General features: G+C 35.9%; 2 protein-coding genes across 2 annotated transcripts; both read left to right on the top strand.

The window, feature by feature from the left end:
* Positions 1-974: 974 nt before the first annotated feature.
* On the top strand, positions 975-8,155 carry LOC146136076 (uncharacterized). Its single transcript, XM_083395807.1, has 6 exons — positions 975-1,204; positions 2,507-2,720; positions 4,353-4,469; positions 6,516-6,668; positions 6,816-6,921; positions 7,576-8,155. The coding sequence occupies exons 1-6, from the start codon at positions 1,050-1,052 to the stop codon at positions 7,914-7,916; spliced, it is 1,086 nt and encodes a 361-aa protein (XP_083251933.1). The 5' UTR covers positions 975-1,049; the 3' UTR covers positions 7,917-8,155.
* Positions 8,156-11,104: 2,949 nt separating this feature from the next.
* LOC146136075 (sodium/iodide cotransporter-like) lies at positions 11,105-23,631 on the top strand. The gene is made up of 13 exons (XM_083396154.1): positions 11,105-11,153; positions 11,388-11,491; positions 12,622-12,810; positions 12,966-13,031; positions 13,635-13,754; positions 14,151-14,305; positions 14,599-14,736; positions 15,202-15,420; positions 16,833-16,945; positions 19,209-19,366; positions 20,012-20,217; positions 22,041-22,156; positions 23,405-23,631. Exons 1-13 carry the CDS (start codon positions 11,105-11,107, stop codon positions 23,629-23,631), a joined length of 1,860 nt encoding a protein of 619 aa, XP_083252280.1.
* The last annotated feature ends 1,113 nt before the right edge of the window (positions 23,632-24,744 follow it).

Here is a 24,744-nt window from a genome sequence, read left to right as displayed (position 1 = left end):
TCTTTTTGCCTCGTGAATTAACTTCACTTGTTCAAGGTAGAAACTTATTCAAATTGAATTGTTTATCTGGATGCTTCGTATTTCTGATATAAATGACTCGGTTTTCTTTGGCTTAAAGCCAGCATGCAAAGCAGCCACAACCGTTCCGTTTATTGACTGGCGACCAACTGGGGTATATTGAAAAAAATGGCGAAATGGAAATAAAATATTGTCCTAATATGGTAACATTTTACAGCGGCCTACTTCTCAAATGGTGCGGATGTTTGACCTGGCGATTACTCATATAAAAAAATGTCACGCTTACAAAATGACGAAATAAAATGATGAAAGTTATGACGATGTGCAGCGATTCATCAAATTTATTAATTTATTAGTAGGGGAGCCTGGAGAAATTGGTATACTCACTACTGTCATCAATTTCAAGTTATAAGACAACGTAACAAATACTACAATCTCAACAGTGAATAGCCGTTTCCTTGCCTATATATGATGGAATGGGAAATTAATGTGGTATTCCAGTGGCTCCCAACCTTTTATAACTCCCTGAAATAATAAATATGATCGCGGCACCAAACTAGTATTTTTGTGGGATCTGTAATGTCACCATAAATTGAATGAAAAAACACAAACAACATTTTCTCCAGTGTTTCTTAACCTTTTTTACTTGAGGGCGTACCTTGTTTATATGTCGTTGGGCTAAGACAGCTAGATTTACAAAACCAAATCATAACATAATAAAACTTTAACATACAAATTATTCCACCTCAACTATTTTTTTAATAAAAAGAATAGCAATAGATTGCATTTAAGATCGCAATAAAATCCGTTATTTGAAGTAGTTTTGGTGACAATATTTCTCCTTTGAGCTATTGTTAACTATTTACTATTTTAAACAAAACATACTTTTATACCATTAGACGTAAAATTATTTTCCCGATTTGAAAGATGCCCGCTGAAGAACGTTAAGAAATAAGTTATATATCTTTTGCAAAGATTGTTTCGGAAATTTAATAGTACACTGTGTTACCTTGGATGTTCGTCATTGGAAAATGAGTGGCTCGTTTTTGGATTCGCAACCCAGTCAGTCTGCTGGCCATTACAGGTCGGACTTGTTTGACTCGTGCTCCCCAGATTCATTTTCGTCTGATTCATTTGGGTCAGAAAGCTATGAGCAGATCCATCGAGTTGCAAAGGATGAAAAACTGTAAGTTAAAAACTACGTAATGTGATTTATTTGTTGTGTTATTATTACCCACAGTAATAAAGGAAGAGTATATTAGTTGCATGGTTTGTGGCGTTGGTCTACAATACAAACTACATGTTCGTCCGGGTCCATTTTTTTAATGATTCATTCTGTTGTTCCTGTAACATTTCTGTGCGGCGTAACAAAGCTTTATAAACATTGGAAGATTTATTTGTTTTTGCCGGACACAAGCTATAAGACCGAAATTAGAAAAAAGTTAACATAGAAATAAAACACAGTTTCCAACCAGATTGGAAACCTTAAATTTTGTGCGGGGGGGGGGGGGCGATTTTGCAGCTTTAAATTGCGCGGCTGTAATAACATTTCCGTCGAAATTTGCGTGGCTGTAATAACGTTTTTTGTGAAATTTGCCTGGCTGCAAATGGAGTACTATACCGAAAACCGTTAGCACGGCGAAAGTTTTGCGCGTTTGATGATTTTTCATGGCTGACCGCATTTAACGTTGATTTTACTGGAAATGCGCTGCTATGACTGTGGCTGAGGGGTCAAGCCTTACTTTCCAACCTGGGTTTCCAATATGATGAATACCAAATACGCGAAATAAGGTCAAGATTTGAATGTGACCTTAACCTGTCAGAATAAGACTTAAATGGCCAGAATAATGACAAACCCACCCCAAACTTTACACTAACATCCCTAAGAATAAATTTTATAATACACAAATCCCCCAAACCCAATGCTAACCCGCATTCTAACCAATTTTTTTACCCAGCTACTACCTACACGCACCTAACTCCAAACAAAAACAAACAGAAAATTGTCATTAAAACTAGGGTGTCCAAACATACTAAAACTGCCAATGTCAGACAGATCATCCCATACCCTCTCCCTACTGTTTTAGGTGATCTTATTTAGGTCTTATTTCCGATGAACTTATTCCAACAGTTTAAGGTCATATTTCAAAGTATTTCTATTTATGCTGACTGAGTTTGGCCACAATCCCAAGGGCTCAAATAATTCATTTATTCTCCCAGGTTTGAATTATTTAGTTATCTACTGTAAAACATTAAATAATTTTCTTCTATTTTAACAATGGTGATTTTATTTATTTTACAAAATCAGCATTGTATATATGTTATTCAAATTCAAATCTATTATAAGTGCATTTTTTCACAGTACTGTCAGCAGGGTACTGTATATACTAGAATTAGCTATGTATATACTTATTCTAAAGCCTAACTTTCACAATATTTCATTTTATGGCACTACTAAGGTTGGAAAGATTTGTACAATTCTTTTTAGGATTCTTCCACCAAAGTTGACATCTATTATTCATAAACAAAATCATCAACTAAGAATTCCTACGAAAGGCAAAGCTGTAAAGAGATATACCTCTACAAATACAAAAGGCAAACACTCGACTTTCATAGATGAGTCAAATGCAGAGAATATTAGTGTATGGGAGCAATGGTTGATTCACAAACTCCAAACAGAAAGAGAGAAAAACAAAATCAAGGTAATTTATTCTGTCAGGTCTTTGATATGGACCAGCGTTCTCTCAATATTTTTCACCATGTGCCCGAAAAATGAGCTGAACAACAGTATGCAAAAAACCTAAAATATCAAACGTAAAAGTTCCCAAGAAGTTTTAACTAAATATAGTATCTTTCTTTTAGCCTGTTTACAGCCTAAGATAACCTAGCTTCACTTAATAAATATATTTAGACATGACTTATGTATTTTCTTAAATGTTATGAGATTTTGCAAATACTATAAAAGTCATCACTTTTAATTACAAGTTACAACGTTGTCAGCGAAAAAATCCAGACTCTTTTTTTATTGAATTTTTGCCAGAATTACGAAAAAATAAATTGTTTTCATTTCACAAAGCTGGATAAATTCTAGCATTAGCTCAAATAAAACTTATTTGGGTACATGTTTATACATAGCTCCATTTACTTTATTGTTTGTCTGCATCTCAAATAAATCTAATTAAAGCACTTTTTGATTGTTGTAGCTAGGGATGTTCAAAGTAGAATCCCAAGGTATTCTAGAATAATAGGTTTCGAATCTAGAATAACGAATCTAGAATAGCGAATCCTAGTATATTTTTATTAAATTATTTAACCTCGATTTTGTTTGGGGAAGGGATTAATCTTAATGTATCCTACAGGGCCCACAATCACAGCAATAAATCGCCCAAACAATTTGCTAACATGTGTACATTATAATAAAATAATCTGTCCAGGTTGTTGCCAAAACTTATATTTATGCCAATAGTGAGTACAATGCAACACTGCACACAGAACTCTTTAGCAATTCAGTCATGTTTTTTTAAAACATTGTTGGGTTTTAGTGCTTCTTTTTTGACTGACATGATCTGTTATGCAGTCAAATACTGTACTGCAAAGAATATAAAGTTACTATTGACATAATGAATACTTGACAATTACGCTGTGCATAACTGCATAACCTCTCTGAATATTGGCCTAAAGTTGACAAGTAACCCTATAGCGCATTTTGTGAACGGCCAGCACGTTTTACAATGTAATGTTACTATTGCAACTTAACGCATTTAGGGAAATTGCGAACTCCGCACCTGACATTACACGTTAGTCGCTCGCCCAATAACGCTTGATTGACACCTAATTATTAGACGCACGTTATCGCGAGATGCGAAGTAATTGGTCGCCCGAAAATAACGCTGACACTGCTCTCCCAGGTAACATTTAAAGCAAGCACTATAAATTGGTTGCCGCAGCGACAGGCCAACTTACCACACGCGTTGTCACAATTAGGCGCAACAATCAGCAGTAAAACATTAAATTATATCGGTTCCAATTACCCGAAATAAACGGCAGAATTGGATTCGATATTCTACTTTGAACATCCCTAGTTGTAGCATATCCTTAAAATAATAGTTTGGGCCATTTCTTATTTGCCTGTAACTTTGAATAAACTAACTTTGGTACTTTTTGTTCAAGGATTGCTCAAATAGGTACTTATTTCAAACATTACTTAAAAATACTAATTTGGGCAAGTTTTAACCAAGTAGATTGGTTTAAATTTGTACAGAAGTAAAACCTAATGAAAGTTTTAATAAGCCTTTATTCAACCAGCCCTGTATTGTGGGATTTTTTTATGCCAGAAGGCAGAGGAAAAATTAAAAGAACAACAGCAGAAAGAAGAAGAAATGAAAAAACAGCTTCGTATTGAAATGGCAGAAGATCGTCACAAGCAGTGGGTGGAGGAAAAACTTCTTAAAGTTTGTTGTTAACCTAAAATATACAATAACTTTATTTTTTAACAAAAATTAAAATAATAAAGGTTGCTAATGGCATGTGTAACACTTATGGTGCTCAACTGTACCATGTGGAAATGATAAATTTACCAGTAAGATACTATAATGTTTGTTTTAATTTGTACCATTCAGGCCTCTATTTTCGCAAAAATTGTAAGAGAATTGGCCAACCAATTTCATGAATTGTTAATCCCAACCCTCTCATGTTATTCAGCGTGGTGGCCATAACTTGGTGGCCATAACTGCCACACTGAAGCTTTTCTGGTTGAAAATCTGCTCTCTTGCTTTAAATATTACAATTTTTTGCGAGCAGTGAAGATTATTGGTTAGCGCTATTCCACAGAGAAAATATTTCTTTACCGAAAAATAATGATTTATGAAATTGTTAAGTCTGGTTCGAAAAACATGGTTCATGCAACGTAACAAATAAACATTACTGTTTTGCTTTGAGAATATCATGTCCATTTTTTTAAATATATGAATGGCAGTAAAGCTGTGCAATGGTTTGACCAAGGGCAAGTGCCCAATAGCAACTACTTACTTAAGTTTGCAGAGATAACCAAATGCTATCATAAATAGCAGTATTTGTTTAACTGAAAGTAATTGGACAATGAGGTAGCATTCCCCAAATTGCAAAAAGTGTCGCTTTTATTAAGGATTGCAAGTGTTGAATACCAAAAGTACTTTGTTGTAGTTCATATAAAAATCACTATATCAGTGATTCATTGGTCACTTTGCATATTAAGTAGAAAATTGAGAACCGCTGTGAAAAACAAAAGTTGGCATAGTATGGCTCAGCGTGGTCCAACTGCAGGCCCGTTCCCCTTTTTTGGCCCGCGAACTGGTCGTCAGCTTTGCTGCAATCTAACAATATCACTTCCTTTGTTTGTTCGTTGTTATTGTAATGGACAAAAAAACTTCGTAAATGATCCTTTGTGATTTAAAAACTATCGTAGCTGAACAAAGGTGTAGATTTCAAAGTTCGTATATATGCCATAGGCCAGCGGTTCTTAACCTGGGGGCGTCAAAGCAATTCTTAGGGGCCGCCTTTTTTGCAATGATTTTAATGGTTTCGTTTTGTTTTTACTCCACTCCTACAGCGCTGTAGTCTACAAACTCTGTTTTTGCCATATTTAACATTGAAACTGCAAAAAATTTTCGCGCTTCACGCGAATCTTGTTTTTCTACTTTTCTTAACTATGTTTTAGTCCAAAATCTCTTTGAGTGCCATGGCATGTTTTCATATCATCGAATGTATAACGGCCCTATTTAATTACAATTTTTCTAACTTATAAATAAACGATAAAAGTCCTCCCCCGTTAACTTATAAATAAAGGATAAAAGTCCTCGCCAAACTATGTTTTATCCATATTTTATATATGACAACAGGCTTGCAACAGGGGGACTCAAACTTTTTTGCGCGAATCTATAATGTTTTTGCAATATGGATGTTGTATTGTGTGTCGTCACATCTTTTGAAACAAGATAACGTACTGTTTAAATCAATGTGTCGAGCACGAGCAATTTATTGCATGCCCAATGCAAAAAGCCTCCTGAATTTACAGTTTAGCGCCAATTCAACCAATTAAACTCTTTTTTTTCATGCTTCGCGCAACCGCCAACAACTTTACTATTTTCAAGTTGTCTTAGCAATATTTAGTGGAAAATGCCGAATTGCTTTTCGTAGGGGGCGAAAGGCATATGAAAATTACCAAAGTGGGGCGCGGCTGAATAAAGGTTAAGAACCACTGCCATGGGCTATGTATAATTTGCCAGCAATAAGCCTAGAATCGCTATTTAAAAACATTGGCCCGCAAGATAAAAAAAAAATTGTTTTTGGCCCGCAATGAAAATAAGTTGGACCACGCTGGTATGGCTGATGGACAAATAAAAAAATCGCTTTTTGTTGTAATAGAATCTTAGATTGCTTAAAATAAATCAAAATTAGGAAATGGTATAATTTTATTTTGAGCAATATTTAAACTCTAGATGTGCTTCTCATATTTGCAGTTACATTTAAAAAACTCATCGGAGCGGCGGCAAAAGAAGATCTCAGGTGAGCTGGAGGAATCCAAGAAGAAGAGAATCGAGGAAGAGTCAAGGGAGCGATACAAACAGTGGAAACTCAAACATGACCAAGATGAAAAAAAGAAAAGAGAAAAGGTAACTTGGTCAGAAAGCAAAAAATCAGATCAAAAGTTTTTGTCGCAGAGGTATTTTTTACAGCATAATTTTGCATATTTTTACGTTAATTTGCAAGTAAATTAGGATAAATCTTCAGTATTATACGTTTTTACGTTTAACTTTCAGGAAAAACAGGAAAAAGAAAATGAAGAGAGAATAAAAGAAGAGAAAAAGCAAATAAATGAGGAACATTTTCAAAGCTGGCTTGAGAAGAATAAACAAAGATTTTCAAGTGGGTTAAAATCTAAAAAAACTTTTTACTCCCGTTATTTTAAGCAAACACTTGCAACGTAACGCACCAACCAGCAACAAAAACGGTGCTGAAGACGTAAAGAACGTCATCTTGCTCCTTTTTATATCTACATTCCTAAGTAGCATAGCGTATACCGTATTTTGTAACAAAGTTTAAAAGAGTTTCCCTAATAAATTTTTGTTTGATCACTTCACTCGCATAATTAAAAATAAAACTTAGCTTCAAGTTTTACTTGCTGATAAAGATTTAGATAATATCGGTTTGGAGCTGTTCTTTAATGCCAATTAATCGGAAATACCAATCAGTTGGTATAATCAGGATTGCAGTGCAAGCAATTAATGGTATTGATACTTGTCCATAACCATTCATTTTTGTTTGTCAGCCTTGTTTTTAGTTTTCTTTTGTAAAATCCCTAAACAAGCAATCTAACGAAAATAAAATATTGACCCTATACCCTGAAAAACTTAACTATTGCTCGTTTCGATTTGATCATATACTTATTTTACCATGGTAATAACGTCATGTGGTATAGGATCAGACGGCGGTACCTAAGTACTGAACATCCCCAATTGGTATCGTTTTTAACAAAACACAAATCACGATTCAAGAACCAATTTTATCTCCCTTTTTCAGAAATGCAACGACCGAACAGCGCAACTCCTTCATACGTGAATCCTACCCCTTGGCAGCCCTGCCTGCAGGCCGAGCCCCAAAAAGCACCTACAGTGCGAGAGCGAACTGAAAACCGCCCGACGCGACACTCCCGAAAACCCGAAACCCACTCGCCCATGCGTTTAGGTGGACCACGTGTCCCGTTAAGAGGCACTCAAAGCGGCTTGGTGCGAACCTGCACGCCTCTGCGCTTCGCTGGGGTACGGTCCAAGGTCAACCATTCCAATGCCGCTAAAACGAGGCCTCGCACGGCCGCCACTGGCTGCACATCGAGAAAGCAAAACACTTATGCAAGGAATTGAGTTCGCACTGTAGCATCACGCCCGTCCCTTTGCGATTTGGACTGCATACACTCTGTACAAGCGTGACTTTTACGGGAACTCCTTCCCGAAATTTTAGACTGTGAAATGAGCACCAAGAACATGTTCTGGCCATTGCTTTGTCGTCTTTTTCGTTGCGCCTTTGTCGTTGCGTGCTTTTGTGATATATGTTTGCATAGATTTGCACTTTACGAGCATGTCACCTTGAACAAAATGCAAAATGCGTCAGACTTTTACATTCACCCTTGTTCGTACCTCGTTTTCTTGCATTGCTAAGTCGCGTATGTGGATTACTGTGGTGGAAAAAGTAAATATTTGAAGTTGTTATGAAACTTAGCAAATAAAACGTTACATGCTGAGGCCCAAATTATTACGCAGAAACTTCGCTTAGACTCCTTAGAGCTTCTGTAGTCCAACATTTTTCGCCAATACCTTTACTTAAAGGGGTAACATGAGATAAGCGTTTCGCCTTTATTGTGTATTTCGCTTTTTCAATCACGACAGCCGTGATTATTTTATTTGATTAAAATATTACTTGTGTCACTTTACTGTTGTGCTGTTACATAAAACACTTACAGGCGACATTATTTTCGCCTACATTTTGACTTCTGCAGTTGTATATATGTCTTAAATCCCAAAAACATATGTTACTAACGCATTATATCAAAGGTACAGAGTCATATATATTAGCGTGTGTAGGTTAGGTGTGCACAAGCGATTTCCCGGGGTCCCAACTTCTGGGCATTTTTTTATGTTATGCAAGTTTTAATGTTGTCTGTTTTAAATAAGCCTTTTTAACAAAATGTTTGGTACAACCATCTGGCGCAATTTGGCGTAAATTAGCGAGTTTCGCCACAAACAACCCTGTATTATATTATAATAAAATTGTATACTCATAATTTTGATTGGGAATACTCTTATATAGTGTTGTAATGACCTAACCTTACGTTCACTAAGTCACTATGTTTAAACGAATTGAAGTTATTGGATAAAATGAAATGATAAACTTAACTTTTTCAGACGAATAAATTGACTTGTTTTTGTAATAGTTAAACAGTTTTTTTATGACATTGACTTGGGAGTTGACTTTCTCTAATTGTTTCCGATTGGGACTTGACTTATTATTTTTTTAAAAGATGAGGCTGACTTAATAAATGCAGTTTGCTATGCTGTAATGCCGCGCAATGCAGGCACAATGTCTTCACAGTTATGTATTCTGTCGGTGGCAATGAAAAGACTTGGCTGCATATAATTTTAAAATAACTTGACTGGGTTTAATTTATTTTGAAACGACTTGTTTCCAGCAGTGCAAAATATGCATGGGGTGCACCAGTACGAAAAGGTATACAAGGGGTCAAGGGTGCATTACAAACTTTTAATGAACTATTAATATTTGACATTGAATGTTGTTTTTTGACAGTATTAGTTCTTACAAGCAGGCTGCAGCCATAATCGAACTCTCACCGACAATGTGTAAAACTTCGGCAGTAGGCCTATGTATAATGGCTTTTAATCTCGCGTTTTACCTCAGTTTACATTTGAGGTCAACAGGGTGCATGGGTTCGTCACAACAACTTTAACGGTTCACCAATCTAAGAAAGGTTGAGCAGCAATGGTTTACAACGCTGGGTATTACTGGCATCGCATCTACAAAGTTTGAAATTTGCTGACGAGCACCATTTCCGCCATTATGTTAAAGCTGCGAAAATCATGTTTTTACACTGTCTTATCGCTTTGCCAACGCAGCCTTGACGCCTTGCCAACACAGCTGATTGCATAATCCAACATTTAAACCGATGCTTAACATTCCCATCATTTTCCGGTGATTGGTGCTCAAGGCTCGAATGAGCAGTCCACGGCGGAGATATAGCCGTTGACGAATTAATACTAGAGATGTTCGATACTTGACATTTTATTCCGATATCAATATCCAATCTTTTTTAAAAAAACTACCGTAATCCGACCCTATAGGCTACCGTATGAATAGCCATTAGGTACTATTAACAAACAACAAAAAAGAAAGTATTAAAACCTTCAAATTTTTTTCAGCGTCATGAAATTAAGTTACTTTGATGGTATAACATATTTTTCAAAATTTACATTTAAGGTAAAAAATCGGTGTCTTGGCCCACAGACGATATTTCAAATGCCTAGATAAATAGATATCAGAGTGACATGCATATCAGCGTAGTATTGGACAAGTATCCCTGGACTTAGTATAGGGTATCGAGTCGATATTAACGGACATCCGTAATTAGGATTTTCAAATTTTGTTTAACATTAATTTTTCGCATAATTAGTGGCAATCACAATTGCTAAAATCTCCCAACGATGGAATAATGGAGTCCTATAAATAGCAAACTATTAAATATTCTTATCTATTTATCGCTTCGTTGGTTAGGGCAGTGGTCTACAACCTTTTTATTAACCGACCCAAAATTACACATAAAATGAAATCAGAATTTACATGCGACTCGAGTTTGTACTTTGATAAGTAATTGTTTATAATATTACACGAGCGATTAAATATTACACTTAAGATATGTAGGCTTTAATGTCCGAGAATTGTGGCTACACGTGTGTAATGAAATGAGAAGTGCAAATTAACACATGAAATTAAAGTTAACACATGAAAGATGAATTTTAAATTTTCTTTAGCTTTTTTTTAATCGTTTAAACCCCTAGCGCAATGAAACCACTAAACTGCATGAATTGGTGGGTGATGACGACCCCAGAATAGGTTTAGACGACCCCACATAGGGTCGCGACTCACAGGTTGGAAATCACTGGGTTAGGATGTGCAGTTGCACATATGTGTCTGCATCTCAGTAGTTCATTAAATGCAAAATGTTGTAGGGCGTTATATTAGTTAAATACTTGTTAATACATAACTTACCTATTTAAAAAAAACGGTGTATGAAACAAAAACATATATTGCAAAGTAATTTTTCTGGCGTAACATTGCCCTTAAAAAGCTGTCCACAATATATTGCTTACAGCAGCTCTTCCAGTAAACCTGTCTAACACAACCGCAGATCCGAGTGTGGCCTTTGCCTTCGTACATAAGACGCCTCCTTCGCTAAATAAAATCTTATTTGCGTCAGCAACCCCTATCAATGATATGCAGTAATGAAGATTGATTTACAGTAAACATATTTTTTCAAAGCAAAATGTCGGAACCGACATATTTCGGAACAGTTGATTTGGTGGTTTTCATCGGTGAGCGAAGTTCACTTAAAATACATTCTTGTTTATTTTGAAGTTAAAGAATTTACCCAATTAACTTTGACTTTTGTCCAAATAGTAACCTAGCGTTGAGATTAATATTTACGTGGGCCGGCATGCTTTGTTTTAAAAATCTTTACAGTTTGCAATTTGTAAAAAAGTGATAATTTTACAACTTACGCTTTACGTTATTTATTAGTAGTTACAACTTTTGGTGTTCCGTTGCAGGATTGTTGTGCATTTCTCTTTTCGTGGGATTCTATTATGCAATCACAGATAGAATGAAGAAAACAACGGAGAATTATTATTTTGGAAATCGAGCTATGTCGCCAGTAAATTGTTTGATTTTTAATCACCACAATACTGATAATCTTGTAAAAAGTGTTTTTCTACAAGTATAGTTTAAATTTATTGAGGTTGGACAAAAGGTTAATGTTGTTCCATGTTTGTTTTTATTGGATATTTAAGTTCCAATTACACTAAATGTATCAACTGTACACGGGTCGGGTAGCTTTGCTGGCCATATACGGCGGATCTAAAACTATATTTGTCAGCAGAGCCAGGCATACTTTAGGTTTGACGTTGCTAAGATATGACATAGAAGTACGTTAAAAAATACGTTTTCGTTTGGGGTTTCGTTTAGGCTATTCTTAGTGTTTTAAATATACATATTTTTAAGCTATTGATAATAACTCGGTAGCACACACACAAAAATGCTTGCTAGGATATACTTGATCTAATACATGTATCACCCAAAAAAGTGCGCACTTTTTTTGAGAATGTGCGCAAATTTTAAACAGGCTTTAGAAATGTGCGCACATTTAGATTTGACTTAGAGTTTGGGGAAGAGTAGGTAGGAGAAAGAGTTCACGTGAGCCTTGGATACAGAGTATAGGAGGAAAAGTTTGAGAGAGAGTTGGAGTAAGAGTCTGAGAAACAGTCGAAATAAGAGTCAGAGAAAAGTTGGTGGAAGATTTGGAGTCACAGTTGGTGGAAGAGTTGGGGAAAGAGTTTAAGAAGAGTTAGAGAAAAAAAAAGCTAAAGAAGGATCGGAGTGGCAGTTGGAGAAAAGTTGTAGCAAGGATTGGAGAAACACTCGAAGGAAGAGTCGAAGAAAGAGTTGGTTGAAGATTTGGAGTCCGAGTTGAAAGAACAGCAGATTGAAGAGTCGGAGAAAAGTTAGAAGACAACGGTAGAGGAGAATAGTAAGGGTAGAGATTTAGAGAAGAAGATTTAGATATGAAGAGCTAGAGCAGTAGAGTTAGACGGGTAGAGTTAAAGTGAAAAGAGCAAGAGGAAAACAAATAGTAGAAGAGGCATTAAATTGTTTCCGCATTCACTTTTTTTCAAAATGTGCGCATGTTTTTCTTTTAAAAATGTGCACACATTCTGACAAAAAAGTGGACACATTTTTGAAAGCAGTTTAAAATATGCAAATAACCTGCGTTTAATTTTTAATCAGATTCCAGTCGGTCTTTCGATATCCGTTTCATTTGTATCAGCCCTTACTGTGATTGGTTTTCCAACTGAAGCGTACGGCTATGGGACGGCAACATTATGGCTCTGCGTTGCCGGAGTTATCGGCAATGCCATTTTGTGCTTTTACTACGTACCGTTGATACACAGGCTCGGTCTTTCTTCAATTTACGAGGTATTTTAAGTAAACATTTACACTCCAAAATCAATATACCATTCGTTACTGTACATGCCGATAAACCGATTAAACAAAGGTTTGTAAAACACTTTCAGGCAATAAATATACCGAGATTACGAAATCCCTTATCTAATAATGATTGTACTTTTTAGTTTCTGGAAATCCGTTTTTGCAGAAAAGTTCGTGCTGTGGAATCGGTCATCGTCAATATTAAAATCGTGAGTGCTAAATGTTTTAACTATTTTTTAACCGTGTTTATAACTAGCAAAAATGCTCGACGAAACTTTTTAAAGGTTTAGCGCGAACGTCCTCTAAAATATTAACAAACTACCTTCTTAAAGGTAGTATTTTCCTGCGTAAAGTTATATGTCATCAGAAACAATAAAGAAAATAAATTGTCTGACGGTGACCGTTCGACTGGTAGGTATTACTATTGTCTCGTGCAATTGAGGGCTCTTGTTTATCGTCGTGATCGTAAAAACAAATATTTGTAAATTGTGAAAACAATACCAAGAATTCAAATAAATTCCAGCGCCATATAATACCTGCATGTGGAAAGCGCTGCCGTTGTTTACAACATTATACTAATGCTTAATCTATTGGTATCAGACATAGGTATCCACATATTTGTTGTAGCCTATACACAATTACACACTCGCCATATATAAACTGAGATGTTATACTTCAATGGCGTAACTGCAATATAATATGACTTTTATGTTACAAATCTGATTTTTTATTATCGCTGTAAAATAGAAGTCGTTGTTTTGGATTGTTTCATCTTAAACAACAAAATGTTACGGGAACATTTTTATGAACAGGTGTTTTACTTGGGAATGGCAACTTATCTTCCCGCCCTCGCCTTAAACGCGGTGACTCCCTTGAGCTTAAAACTCAACATCGTCCTTACTTCTGTGCTCTGCACAATTTACACGGCCCTGGTAAGCGTTGATTAATGTCAAAGTTACATTTTTATTCTGCATACAGCTCCCAGTGATGTAGGCTTCTTTTAAGTACACTTAATTAGTCGCTGTTTTTAAATAACTTAACTTGACAATTATGTGTATCGGGTAAAATCGTTGATTTGATTAAAGTGGGCAAATGACCTGATTTATGGGCTTAAGATATTTAAGCAAATGACGACTTAAATTTAAATGTTTTAATTGAATGTGTCTAAGTAAAATTGGGTTTTTTACGTCAATCTATTAATTATTTAATACTGAAACTTGCTATTGGTTTGTTTTTAATGTTCCCTATGCATAATATTGCTCAGAGTCGAATGCGATCAAAATGATGCCTGGTTAATTTATTTGTACTTTCTCCTAATTCTCTGCAAGGGCGGCATGAAGGCCGTGGTATGGACAGACACGGTGCAAGCTTTTATAATGTTCGTCGGTGTGTTGGCTGTCGTGGTGAAGGGCTTGATTGAAGTCGGTGGATTTGGGAACGTATTGGCTGCTCTTGAAAGAGGCAACAGAAACACAGCAATGAAGTAAGTGAAACGCATAACTGATAAACAATAATAGGAGGTCTAATATTTTGGATTTTGGGTATAGTTTATTGTAGGCCGCTTGGTCATTTAGTTAGTTAATTACTCATAAAGTTCTGACAGAAAACAACAGGTGATTATATAAAACAAAACTAAAAAACGGTTTCTGACAGTGTTTTTTAGTTTTTTATTTTACCGAATGATCGTAGATTTGAAGCAAGATTTATCGTAGGCTATTTTGTTGGTTGTGCGAAGTACAGTAAATTTAACATTTAATCGTTTTCGTTTATGCATAGCTTTTCAATGGACCCCACCTACCCATATACGTTAGGGTCCATTTTGATTGGTCAAGGAATAGGCTGGGCTTCGTTGGGATCAAACCAGGCCATCAGTCAACGTTACTTGGCGTGTAAATCACCAAGAGATGCAAGGATGTAAGTTTACTTGATGAAGTAAGACTCCGTAAGATTTTTTTTACTTGATGAAGTAAGACTCCGTAAGAGTCCCGAGTTTGACGTGTTTTTTTCGCCAAAGAAAATTCGTAACTTGCTGTATTTTCACAAGTTTATGGTTACGGGAAGGGTGGGATACGGCTGTTCATCTGAGCCGGACACAGCACTCGACGTTGTCAGAAAATTTGGCTAGATTCGGATTTGGGATTCGGTTCTCGTTTTTATTTTTTCGCCGGATTCAGATTTGGAAGATCACATATGACCCGCGCGCCTGGGTTTAAATTTAGACCAACTTGCGCTAATTTATTAACAGTAGGCAAATAAGAGGAGACGTTCCATTTGCAGGGTAATTTTAGGCAAGACAAATCATTTCAATTCTTCTCCAAAAATACAACAAAATTTTGTTAGATTTAACGCTAAGCTTTACTTTTTACAACTTATCGGCAGAGCGTCCTTGGTATCTATGGTCCCGTCCTGCTTGTTCTTGCTCATGGCGTCGATATGTGGCTGTGTGATGTTCGCTTACTTCGAGGGCTGCGACCCGCTCAAGGCGGGAAAAATAGTCAAAGCTGACCAGTTGATGCCTTATATGGCAGTCCGGGTTTTCCACAACACACCAGGGATGGCCGGCCTTTTTGTGTCAGCCGCATTCAGCGCAACTTTAAGGTCAGAAGAAATAAATTAGTTGACAAAGTTAAAACAGGTTGACGGAAAACACTATGTCTTACCGTTTGCTTATAGCTTATCAGATATCAAAGAAATGGGCCAGCAGCTTTCGCTCAATGATTACATAGAAGCAAAATTTTTGGCTTATAAAAACAACCATGTACAACTTATTGTCAGATATTGACACAATGGGTTGAAATGGCACCTTACTGTTTCCTTTACTTTCATTTTAAGATTTAAGTATGATTGTATTTCGATGTTTGTTGCATAGTTATTCAAAGCACACGTGTTTAAGCTGTAACACATATGCAAATTAATTGACTCAAGCGGCGAAAACATTTTGTTTGTTTATTATTATGTTTTATTTATTTTCTACAACATGTCTCAAAACTCGATTTCAATAACATGAGGAAACACAAAATGGCCTTCATGAGTTTGGCTTTTAAATCGCGTTTCTGTAAACGTTTTTTTTAACTTGTCGAAGTATTTTCGATTCGTTTCAGGCCAGACAAGGTTTCTAGCCCAATCTAAAGATTTATTTCAACTTCTTGGCAAAACGTTTTTACTTGGTTGGACGTATCGCGTGGCGCAAAATCTTGCTAGAATGCCATCCCCTTGACTAAAGCCCTTTGCATGTCGAGTGAACGTTTTTTGGGTTATGTCGGAGTCGCGAACCGCATGTATGATTTCTTAAACTGCAAGTTCCAACACCAAAAAAGCCTAAACAACCCCATATTGTTTTTTTAGGGTGTTTTATGTATGATTAAAATGCGACTTATTAAGGAACATTCCAGTACGATTTTGCGCCTCAAGATACATCCAAGCAACTAAGAACATTTTCCACTAAGTTGAAATCAATGTTTTTATTGGGCAGGAACTTCGAACCCAATCGACGATTGTTAAATTCCGTTTGAAATAATCGCGATTGTAGTACACATAATAAGCTCAAAGAGGCCGTTTTCAAGTTTGGAACAGATACCTTGTAGTTCGAAATTAATACAAAACTTATGTCCAATCAATGCTAAATCACGTTAAAACAACTTCTGAAGGAGGTGATCACACGAGTTATCAATATTGGATTTGGGTAGATATTGTTAAAAAAACAGAAAAATAATAGTAGAAATAGAAGATTTAAATAGAAGTAGGATTATCTTAGTAATTTTTGCTGTTTAAGTCATACATTAGTACCCGACTGTACTTTAACAAAAGCAAATGGCAATCCATTAAAATCATGGTATTTGGACATTATATAACCAGCTTATGATTACATATATGCACGATCCTTATAAAACGTATTTTTTAAATGTATTCACTGTAAGCACAACAGAGCTTTGTGTCTCGTTAGCCCCATAAAACCACGCAATCAGCAATAATAAGCAATATTTTCACATTTCGTTTTTTGTACGGCGAAGCACCGTATCGTCCGGAATCAACGCTTCGGGAGCGCTTGTTCTGCAGGATTTCATTATTCCTTGGCGACCAAAAATGTCAGAGTTGACAAGACTATCAGTCAGCAAGGGACTTGGTAAGACAACTACTTTTTTAGGATGGGAAGGTGGTAAGATAATCCAGAATGAGAGTGTATTAAATGAGCGCACACATTTTAAAAGTAACTAGTTACTAGACGAAATAAAATACCCGGCATTGCCCAGGTTAAATAGGGTATTTAATTCAAACAATAAGATGCCAGCTTTTGCAATAAGCGCGATCTATTATGTGCATTCGGGCAATGCCCCGATTTTGCGTGGTTAAAAATGTATAAAGCCATCAAGCTGTTGATTGTTGACCGCATATTATGGTGTATCATTTCCGTGTAAGTGTAAATCAGGGATTCTTAAACTTTTTTTACCGCGGACCCCTAAAATTTTTTTGCTTTGCATGGACCCCGGTAGACAAGAAATGCTCCAAAATGACGTCATAAATTGACGTCACAATCGAATAGACTTCATGACTCTGTTATTTCGGTCCGTTCAGTGCAAAACCGTTTAATTTTGAATTAAATTGTTTTCTTTTAAAAAATCTTTACTTTAAGATTAGTTCTTTAATTATGCCTTCATGGACCCTCTAATATCAGTTCACGGACCCCCAAGGGGTCCATGGACACCAGTTTAAGAACCCCTGGTGTAAATGAACGTGTAACATGTAATTAACATGTAACCGAAAGTAATGTCCCGTATTGTGCATAAAATCGGTCGAGTAAGTACTTTCTCACAATTAAAGTGGGATGCTAAATATAGTGCGTAAAGTGGTAAAACATTTTAATTTCCAGTGTTGCACTACGTGGAGCTACACGTTTGGTAAAATAAATTTCATTTATTTGTTTTTTTGGTATTTCGCAATGATTTAATAGCTTATAATAGTGAAACAACAATGACACTGGCAGCTGGTCGTCCCTATGCTTTTAGCCGCTGAATATGTGTAAAATGAAAAAATATTTTCTTAGAATATCAGTAAAACCTTATATGAAAACGGCCTGTGTAAAAGCGGCAATTAATCGATTGGCGTCATATTTAAAACGAATATGTAATCCCGTTGCCAAATCGTTATCGGTGGCCATCAAGTTGTTCCCTGTTAAACATCATTACATATTATGTTGGCCCGTAACGTGTTAGTGTGCTCATATCTCGCTTTATAACCGATGGTTTAAAAAATACTTGTGGCAATTTCACATGTAACCGAAATGTAATGTTTTTTATTGTGTCTAAAATAGGTCGTCGAAAATACACATTTAAAATAAAACCTTTTAGGATACGGCCAGTGTTGTAGTGGTAACACCATTGTGATTTAGCGAAGGCGATGGGTTGCCCTAACAAATACGTATTTCCGGCGTCACATCATTCTCGGGGTGGTTTAGTAAATAAGCGCTAACCCAATCGGCTCCAACGTAACGAAAATTCGAGATATGTATGTCGATTGGGAATCACTAACAGACCTAAACCTTATTTTTTTACTTTGAACAAAATACCCAACAGCTAAGCACGTCAAACATATTTTACGTAACGGAAACCCGTGACAATCGTGACATATATCGACATGGAACCACTCACAAACGTAAAACCTTAGTTATAGCAGCCATTGTTCGCACTGCATGAAATTTAAGCAAATATGTAATCCCGGAACCACTGTGTACAACGCAAAATCTCGTCCAAAGAGTAAAATCTCGTATAAATCCGAAAATTGGTACTATTAAAATCGTTGCATTAAATGCGATATTTTGCGAACTCTACCTAAATTATGCGCGGTAACATACTTCAAGAAGTTCTTAAAGATAAAAGTCTTAAGTTTGAAACGTTAAAAGCCTACAATTTAATTCAGACCTCAACATTTCAGCATATGGTTTCTACTTAGAACCGTATTTTAATGTGAAATCACATTTAAATTTATAGAGTTTTGGTGCCGAACTTTTGCTTTGAGCCGCCACAGCCCAAGTCGCGGTCGACATGTTAATCTGACAGGCGGTAATTTAGGAAAACAGTAGTAATTAAGTCTGACCCGGTTAAAACAACGTAAAAAGCCGGCGAAAAAATCGTGATTTGGAAATGCAAACAAGACAATATTTTCCAACGAGATGGCAATTTTAACCTGTATAAATATTATTAATGTTAAATGGAATTCCTTAAGTTTAATTGTAAAAGGCGAAAGTTGAATTTATAATTTAGGAAAATTGCACAACCGTTTGTCAATAACTAAGACGAAAAGTTTCAAATCTTTATGATATAAAACACAATCCCCGAAGGAACTTTGACCTTAAAAAATAATCGTCCTATAAACATTTGCATTCCTTTCAGTGCTATTCTGTGGAGTTCTAGTGATGGCTTGGGCTCTTTGTATCGAATACATAAATTCGACAATATTACAGCTGAGTTTCACCATATTCGGATCCGTAGGGGGTCCCTTGTTCGGTGTATTTACCCTGGGCTTATTCCTTCCTTGGTGTAACACTATGGTAAGGTCGAAATATATTGTCTAACTCTACGTGGAAATGAGTAGAATTGTAAACACTGATTAAAAAGCTGGAAAGAAAAATCCTATAGCTACATGATGTAAGCTTGGTCGACTGAAAACATTAACAGAAACAAGCAATAAGGCTACTCGTTTTATTTTTTAAAATCCCTGGAAATTATATTGTTGAAAACCATTGGTGGCAAGAAAAGCGTCAAAGTGATTAAAGGATAATAGTGTTGAAGCGCTATTTTTACCGGATATTTTCAAACGTGGTTTTGACGGTTTTTCTGTAACATATTACTACTTTGCTCATACCTTTTATTAACGTGACTGTAAACACAGTTGTTAGAGGCTTAATGCAAAATGAGTCTTTAGCCAATATAGTATTTGTTTAAAAAAAGCACTAAGCGTAAAACCAAGGGTTGATTATGAACACTTGGCATAAATTACCCATCAGATAAACATGCGCATGTTCACATTACTCAGTTGGTAAAACACTTGGATCAAAAGTCCAAAGGGCCCTAGAAAAAGTAATATTGAAAACCTGTAATTATATAAACTGCACTTTTGTCATTGATAATATTTTTAAGAAGTCATTGATTTAAGTTTTAAAACACTGACAATTTCGTTATATTCTTTATCAAAGGGTGCTATGGTCGGCCAATTAGTGGGCACAACGTTCACGCTGTGGGTGGGATTGACTGCCTTGATATATGGAAAACCCAAGGACCGCTATTCCTTCCTTCCCACCACAACAGATCAATGCGATGTAGCCTATCTACCAAACGCAACAACATGGGAATACAGCAGCACACTTATCAGCGCAAGCACGGTGTCTTATACCACGGAAAGGTATAAACCGCAATTCTGGTATCGTGCTACTATAAGAAAACGTTGACTGATTTTATTAGTTGGAAATTTATTTTCAGTTATAAGTGTTAAACTATTATTATTAAATTCAGGTGCCATAAAGCAGTGCTTGTCAACCTGTTTTGGAACAGTAGCCTACACACTTTTAAGTTTACTGAAGTACTTGTACACTCCAGTCCACGCAATGCACTGAACTTAAGTAGGGGAGGTGCGGGACCCATGGAACGGATTTATGTTTCGATAATATCTTTCGAATTACAACTCAAAAACACTCGCGGTCATTTTCTTTGGAAAGCTTACAGCTATGGGTACCTACATGAAGAAAATAATTGAAAATCTGACATATCCTTCTAAGTTTTATTTTAAATATAAAAAACGTAACTTTTTGTTCCATCGGTCACACCCCACAGAACCTATGGGACCTATGGAACAGAGCACGACTGCATCAAAAAACACTGCGCTAAGTATTCCTGAAGTGCACAACTGCTTCGTTAATGGTGTAGAAATAGTGGCACAAGAAAGCGTATTTTCAGAAATAAAATAAAAACACATGGAAAATGATTTTTTTTATTTCTGTTATAATTTGCAACTGAGGTTTATGATATCAACTGTTTTTCTTTTTAGAATAAAATATCTGCAAATATAATAATAGTTTAATGTGCGATTTCGTCTAGTCCCGAGTCCGACTCTGACTCTAGAGCCTGTATTCCGCCAATTTACGTAACTAAATATGGTGGATATTCAGCAATTCACTCATACGGATGTCATATAATTCATCCCCTCACAATAAATAGTTCGAAAATATCCGCCATATGCTATTTCGCTATTACAAACTGCAATTGACGGCAATATCAGTTTTAGGAAATGCGCATTCGCATTCAGATTTTTCTTGTCTTAAAAGTTGGCATACTAATATCCTTAAAATCTAAGAATATGATCACGAAATGATCGAGACACTAATGGAACAGACTGTTCCAAAGGTCCTCTAATCACCATTTTTAATAAAAACACTCATGGCTAGCCAGTAGTCTCAACCAAATTAATCAAACTAACTTTGAACATGTACCTAGATATCCTCTCTCTCTCCACAAAAAAAGTATTCACTGCTTTACGATTACCTAAAGACTATCAAAACACCTTACTAATATCACGCTAAAAGGCAAATTTTTCACCTAGAAAAGTGAAAAATTGAAATAAATGAACTATTTCCAAAAGCATGCTGTAGAACTTTGTGGCCAAAGTTCTGCACACAAAATATTATTCCCACAACCAAAATTTTATTTAGTTCCGCCAACAGGGGGCGCAATATGCAAGTGTTTTATTGGTCCCCATGTTCCATGGGTCCCGCACTTCCCCTACTGCATAAAGAACTATTAACCGTTATGAACAACTGTAGTTAGTACCTTAAAATAACAATTATTAAGTGAAATATTTGGTTATGATTACACAAATAGATTACAGTAGTTTACAAGCTACGTACGTTTAAATTCATGTAGTGCCATGTATTGTGCACTCCAGTCAATCTGGTAATTAACCTGCTTATTTGTAATGATACCTGATCATAGGATTTATTGCAATGCGATATCTTGTACACCACAGTACACCCCACAAATGTGGTACACCCTTTTACAATACTGGTACACCTTTTAACAATTCTGGTATAAACTGGGGTGTACAATACACCCGGTGGAAAAGAACTGCCATAAAGGACAATTCTAGAACGCCGGCAATGTTTGCTTAGCACTAATGCTATGTCTTTCCTTTTTTAATACAGTTTGTATTAACTCGTGTTCGTTTTACTTTAGCAGCGAAACTACAAGTAGTGAAGTCAGTGGCCTCTTTGCCATTTCTCCTCTCTACTACGTGCTAATGTCCTTAATTGTAACTATAAGCGTTGCCATGGTCGTCTCCTTCATTTCAGGTAAACTGTATACGGTAATTAACACAATATTCTAAATTTTTTAGACTTTCCTGCCTTTGTTAAATTTAGTCATTAATTCTAGTCAAAAAGGTCAACAGTCAGTTATAAGTTCTAGTCATTTAAAACAAAAATACATTTCGCCACAAATAAGGCATTATCAGTCTCTTATTTAAATAGAACGATTTCTACTATTTTAAATGACTAGAACTTATTAATGACTCACTTTGACCAAAACAGGAAAGACTAAAGAATATTTGCTCCTATTTGCAGCCATTGTCGTCATTTGTGTGTAAGGGCGAGGAGAAACACGTATTTTAAACATTCAGTTTGCGGTAATCAATAAATTGAAGCACCATTTCTATAAGGATACTATTGATACACTTGTATTAAAAAATATTGGGATGATTAGCAGGGGCGGACCCGGGGTGGAAACATAGGCGTAGCCAGGGGGGCTACAGGGGTCATGCCTCCCAAATTTATAAATATTTTACTCTTAATAATTTGTTTTGAAGCATTTATGTGCAGTACTACATCAGTCGATTACAGGCATGTCACGCCTTCAATTGTTGCGTCACAAGCGATGTAGTTTTACGTTTGCTAAACATAATAACGTAGTTTTAATATTTTTAGTAATTTTGTTTTTGCTTTTTGAACGGATTTTGAGTATTGCGTTAAAACTCAGTCAGTTGCCGATCAAAACGGTTTGCTAGCATATTTATTTTTGTTAGATACGGCAGTTCATACAATGACAAAAGCTAAACAAAAAAAGTTCAACTTTTTGGCCCCCCCCAAAAATTTTCGGCTGGCTACGCCACTGGGTGGAGGTTGTTTAAGGAGGCACCATGTCCTCCAAAGTATATATTGCCCTATTTTCATTATGTAATGCAAACGTTTTTTATCCTTTTTTTCTTTTCAAGTATGTCTTCTGCCGTTTTAAGGAAATTATTTCGGTTTTAAGTCGATGTGCTCATCATGATATGTTGCGCTGAGAGAACTTAAAAAATTTAAAAATTGCTAATTCGGCCAAATTATTGTATAAATGCCCTTTGTTTGGTTCTACCGACTGAAATAAAAGTTTGCTGTTTACCAAATCACAATAAATGTTTTATTTTGTTGTCTAACTACAATTACTTATAGTTGTTGCAAAAGGCAGTGTATCAAATAATCTCACTAAAATGCTGCGACTAAGCAAGTTTAACTTACTGCCTTGATTGTTTAGATATGAGCACAACGTGTTTTCCATTCTAGGCCCAAACGATCCTGCCAAGTCTGATCCCAAGCTTTTCTTGCCATTGTTTGACAACAAGCTTCTTCCAAAAAAAGTTCAAAAATTTTTCCGGTTTGGAGTTCCGCCTCTTAGCAAAATTCCAACTGATGAGGTAACGACGAAAGAAGAAGAAAAGTGCCTAGATTGTGAACTTTGTTCAACTGAGGATGCGACCTTAAATGAAGAAAATTTGACGGAAAGTTTATAAACTTGCGCTGCTGTAAACTGCCACTGATCAATGCAGAATAAAAAACGTCAACTCTTCTCGACTGTTTTCGAGACGAACAGAACTCTGTATACTTGTCTATATAGTGTAAATTTAGCTGTGAAGAGCTGTTGCTAATGACAAGGAAGACAAGAATGTATAAACCCAAGTGTTATACCACAAATATAACATTTGAAAAAAGAAAACACCACAATATATTTTAATAATTGGTTTCCTTTACAATACCAAAAAAATTAGACCGTGTGATTTGAGTAAACAAAAAATTCGGATGCAATTTTGTCGTTTAAATTTTTTGTTTCCAAGCTTTTAGAACTCACACCTAAATTTATGTTTACGGTTGACAACTGCACACATTTTAGAAGTAATCTCATCACGGCTGTGTCCCAGCTAAATAAGTTTTATGCTGGTTCGTACTTGAAATTTAAGGGAGAAATTAATAACTCTTTTCTATGTCAAAGATTTTTCATTTATTTTGCAGAACCAGCATGTTATTCAAATCCAAATCTTATTTTAGTACGATTTTTTCATAGTACTGTCAGTATAGGGCACTATATGTAGTACGATAAGTTATATATATAGGTTACTTCTTTTTTAAAGTCTGATTTTCATAGTGTTTGATTTCATGGCACTAATAAGTTTGGAAAAATTGTATCAACTCTTTTTAGGATTCTTGAACCAAAACTTACATATATTACTTAAACAAAAGCTTCAACTAAGTATTTCTACGGAATTCAAAGCTGTAAAGATATATACCTCCAACAAACACAAAAGGAAAACATTCCACTTTCATAGATGAGTCAAGTGCAGTGAACATTAGTGTATGGGAGCAATGGTAACTTACAAATGGTAAGGTCGCGTATTCCAATGCCGCTAAAACGAGGCATCGCACGGCCGCCACTGGCTGCACATCGAGAAAGCTAAACAGTTATGCAAGGAATTGAGTCCGCACTGAAGCATCGTGTCCATCTATTGGACACTCTGAACAAGCGTGACTTTTACGGTAACCCATTTCTGAAATTTAGACTGTGAACTGCGCAGCAAAAACATGTCCTTGTCCTGGTGTTTGTCGTGTTTTTCGTTACGCCTTTGTCCTTG

The sequence above is a fragment of the Ascidiella aspersa genome, chromosome 8 (assembly GCF_963924565.1).
Source record: "Ascidiella aspersa chromosome 8, kaAscAspe10.2, whole genome shotgun sequence".
Taxonomy (NCBI): Eukaryota; Metazoa; Chordata; class Ascidiacea; order Phlebobranchia; family Ascidiidae; genus Ascidiella; species Ascidiella aspersa.
The sequence above is the reverse complement of the archived record's forward strand: the minus strand, read 5'-3'. Positions and strand labels throughout refer to the sequence as shown.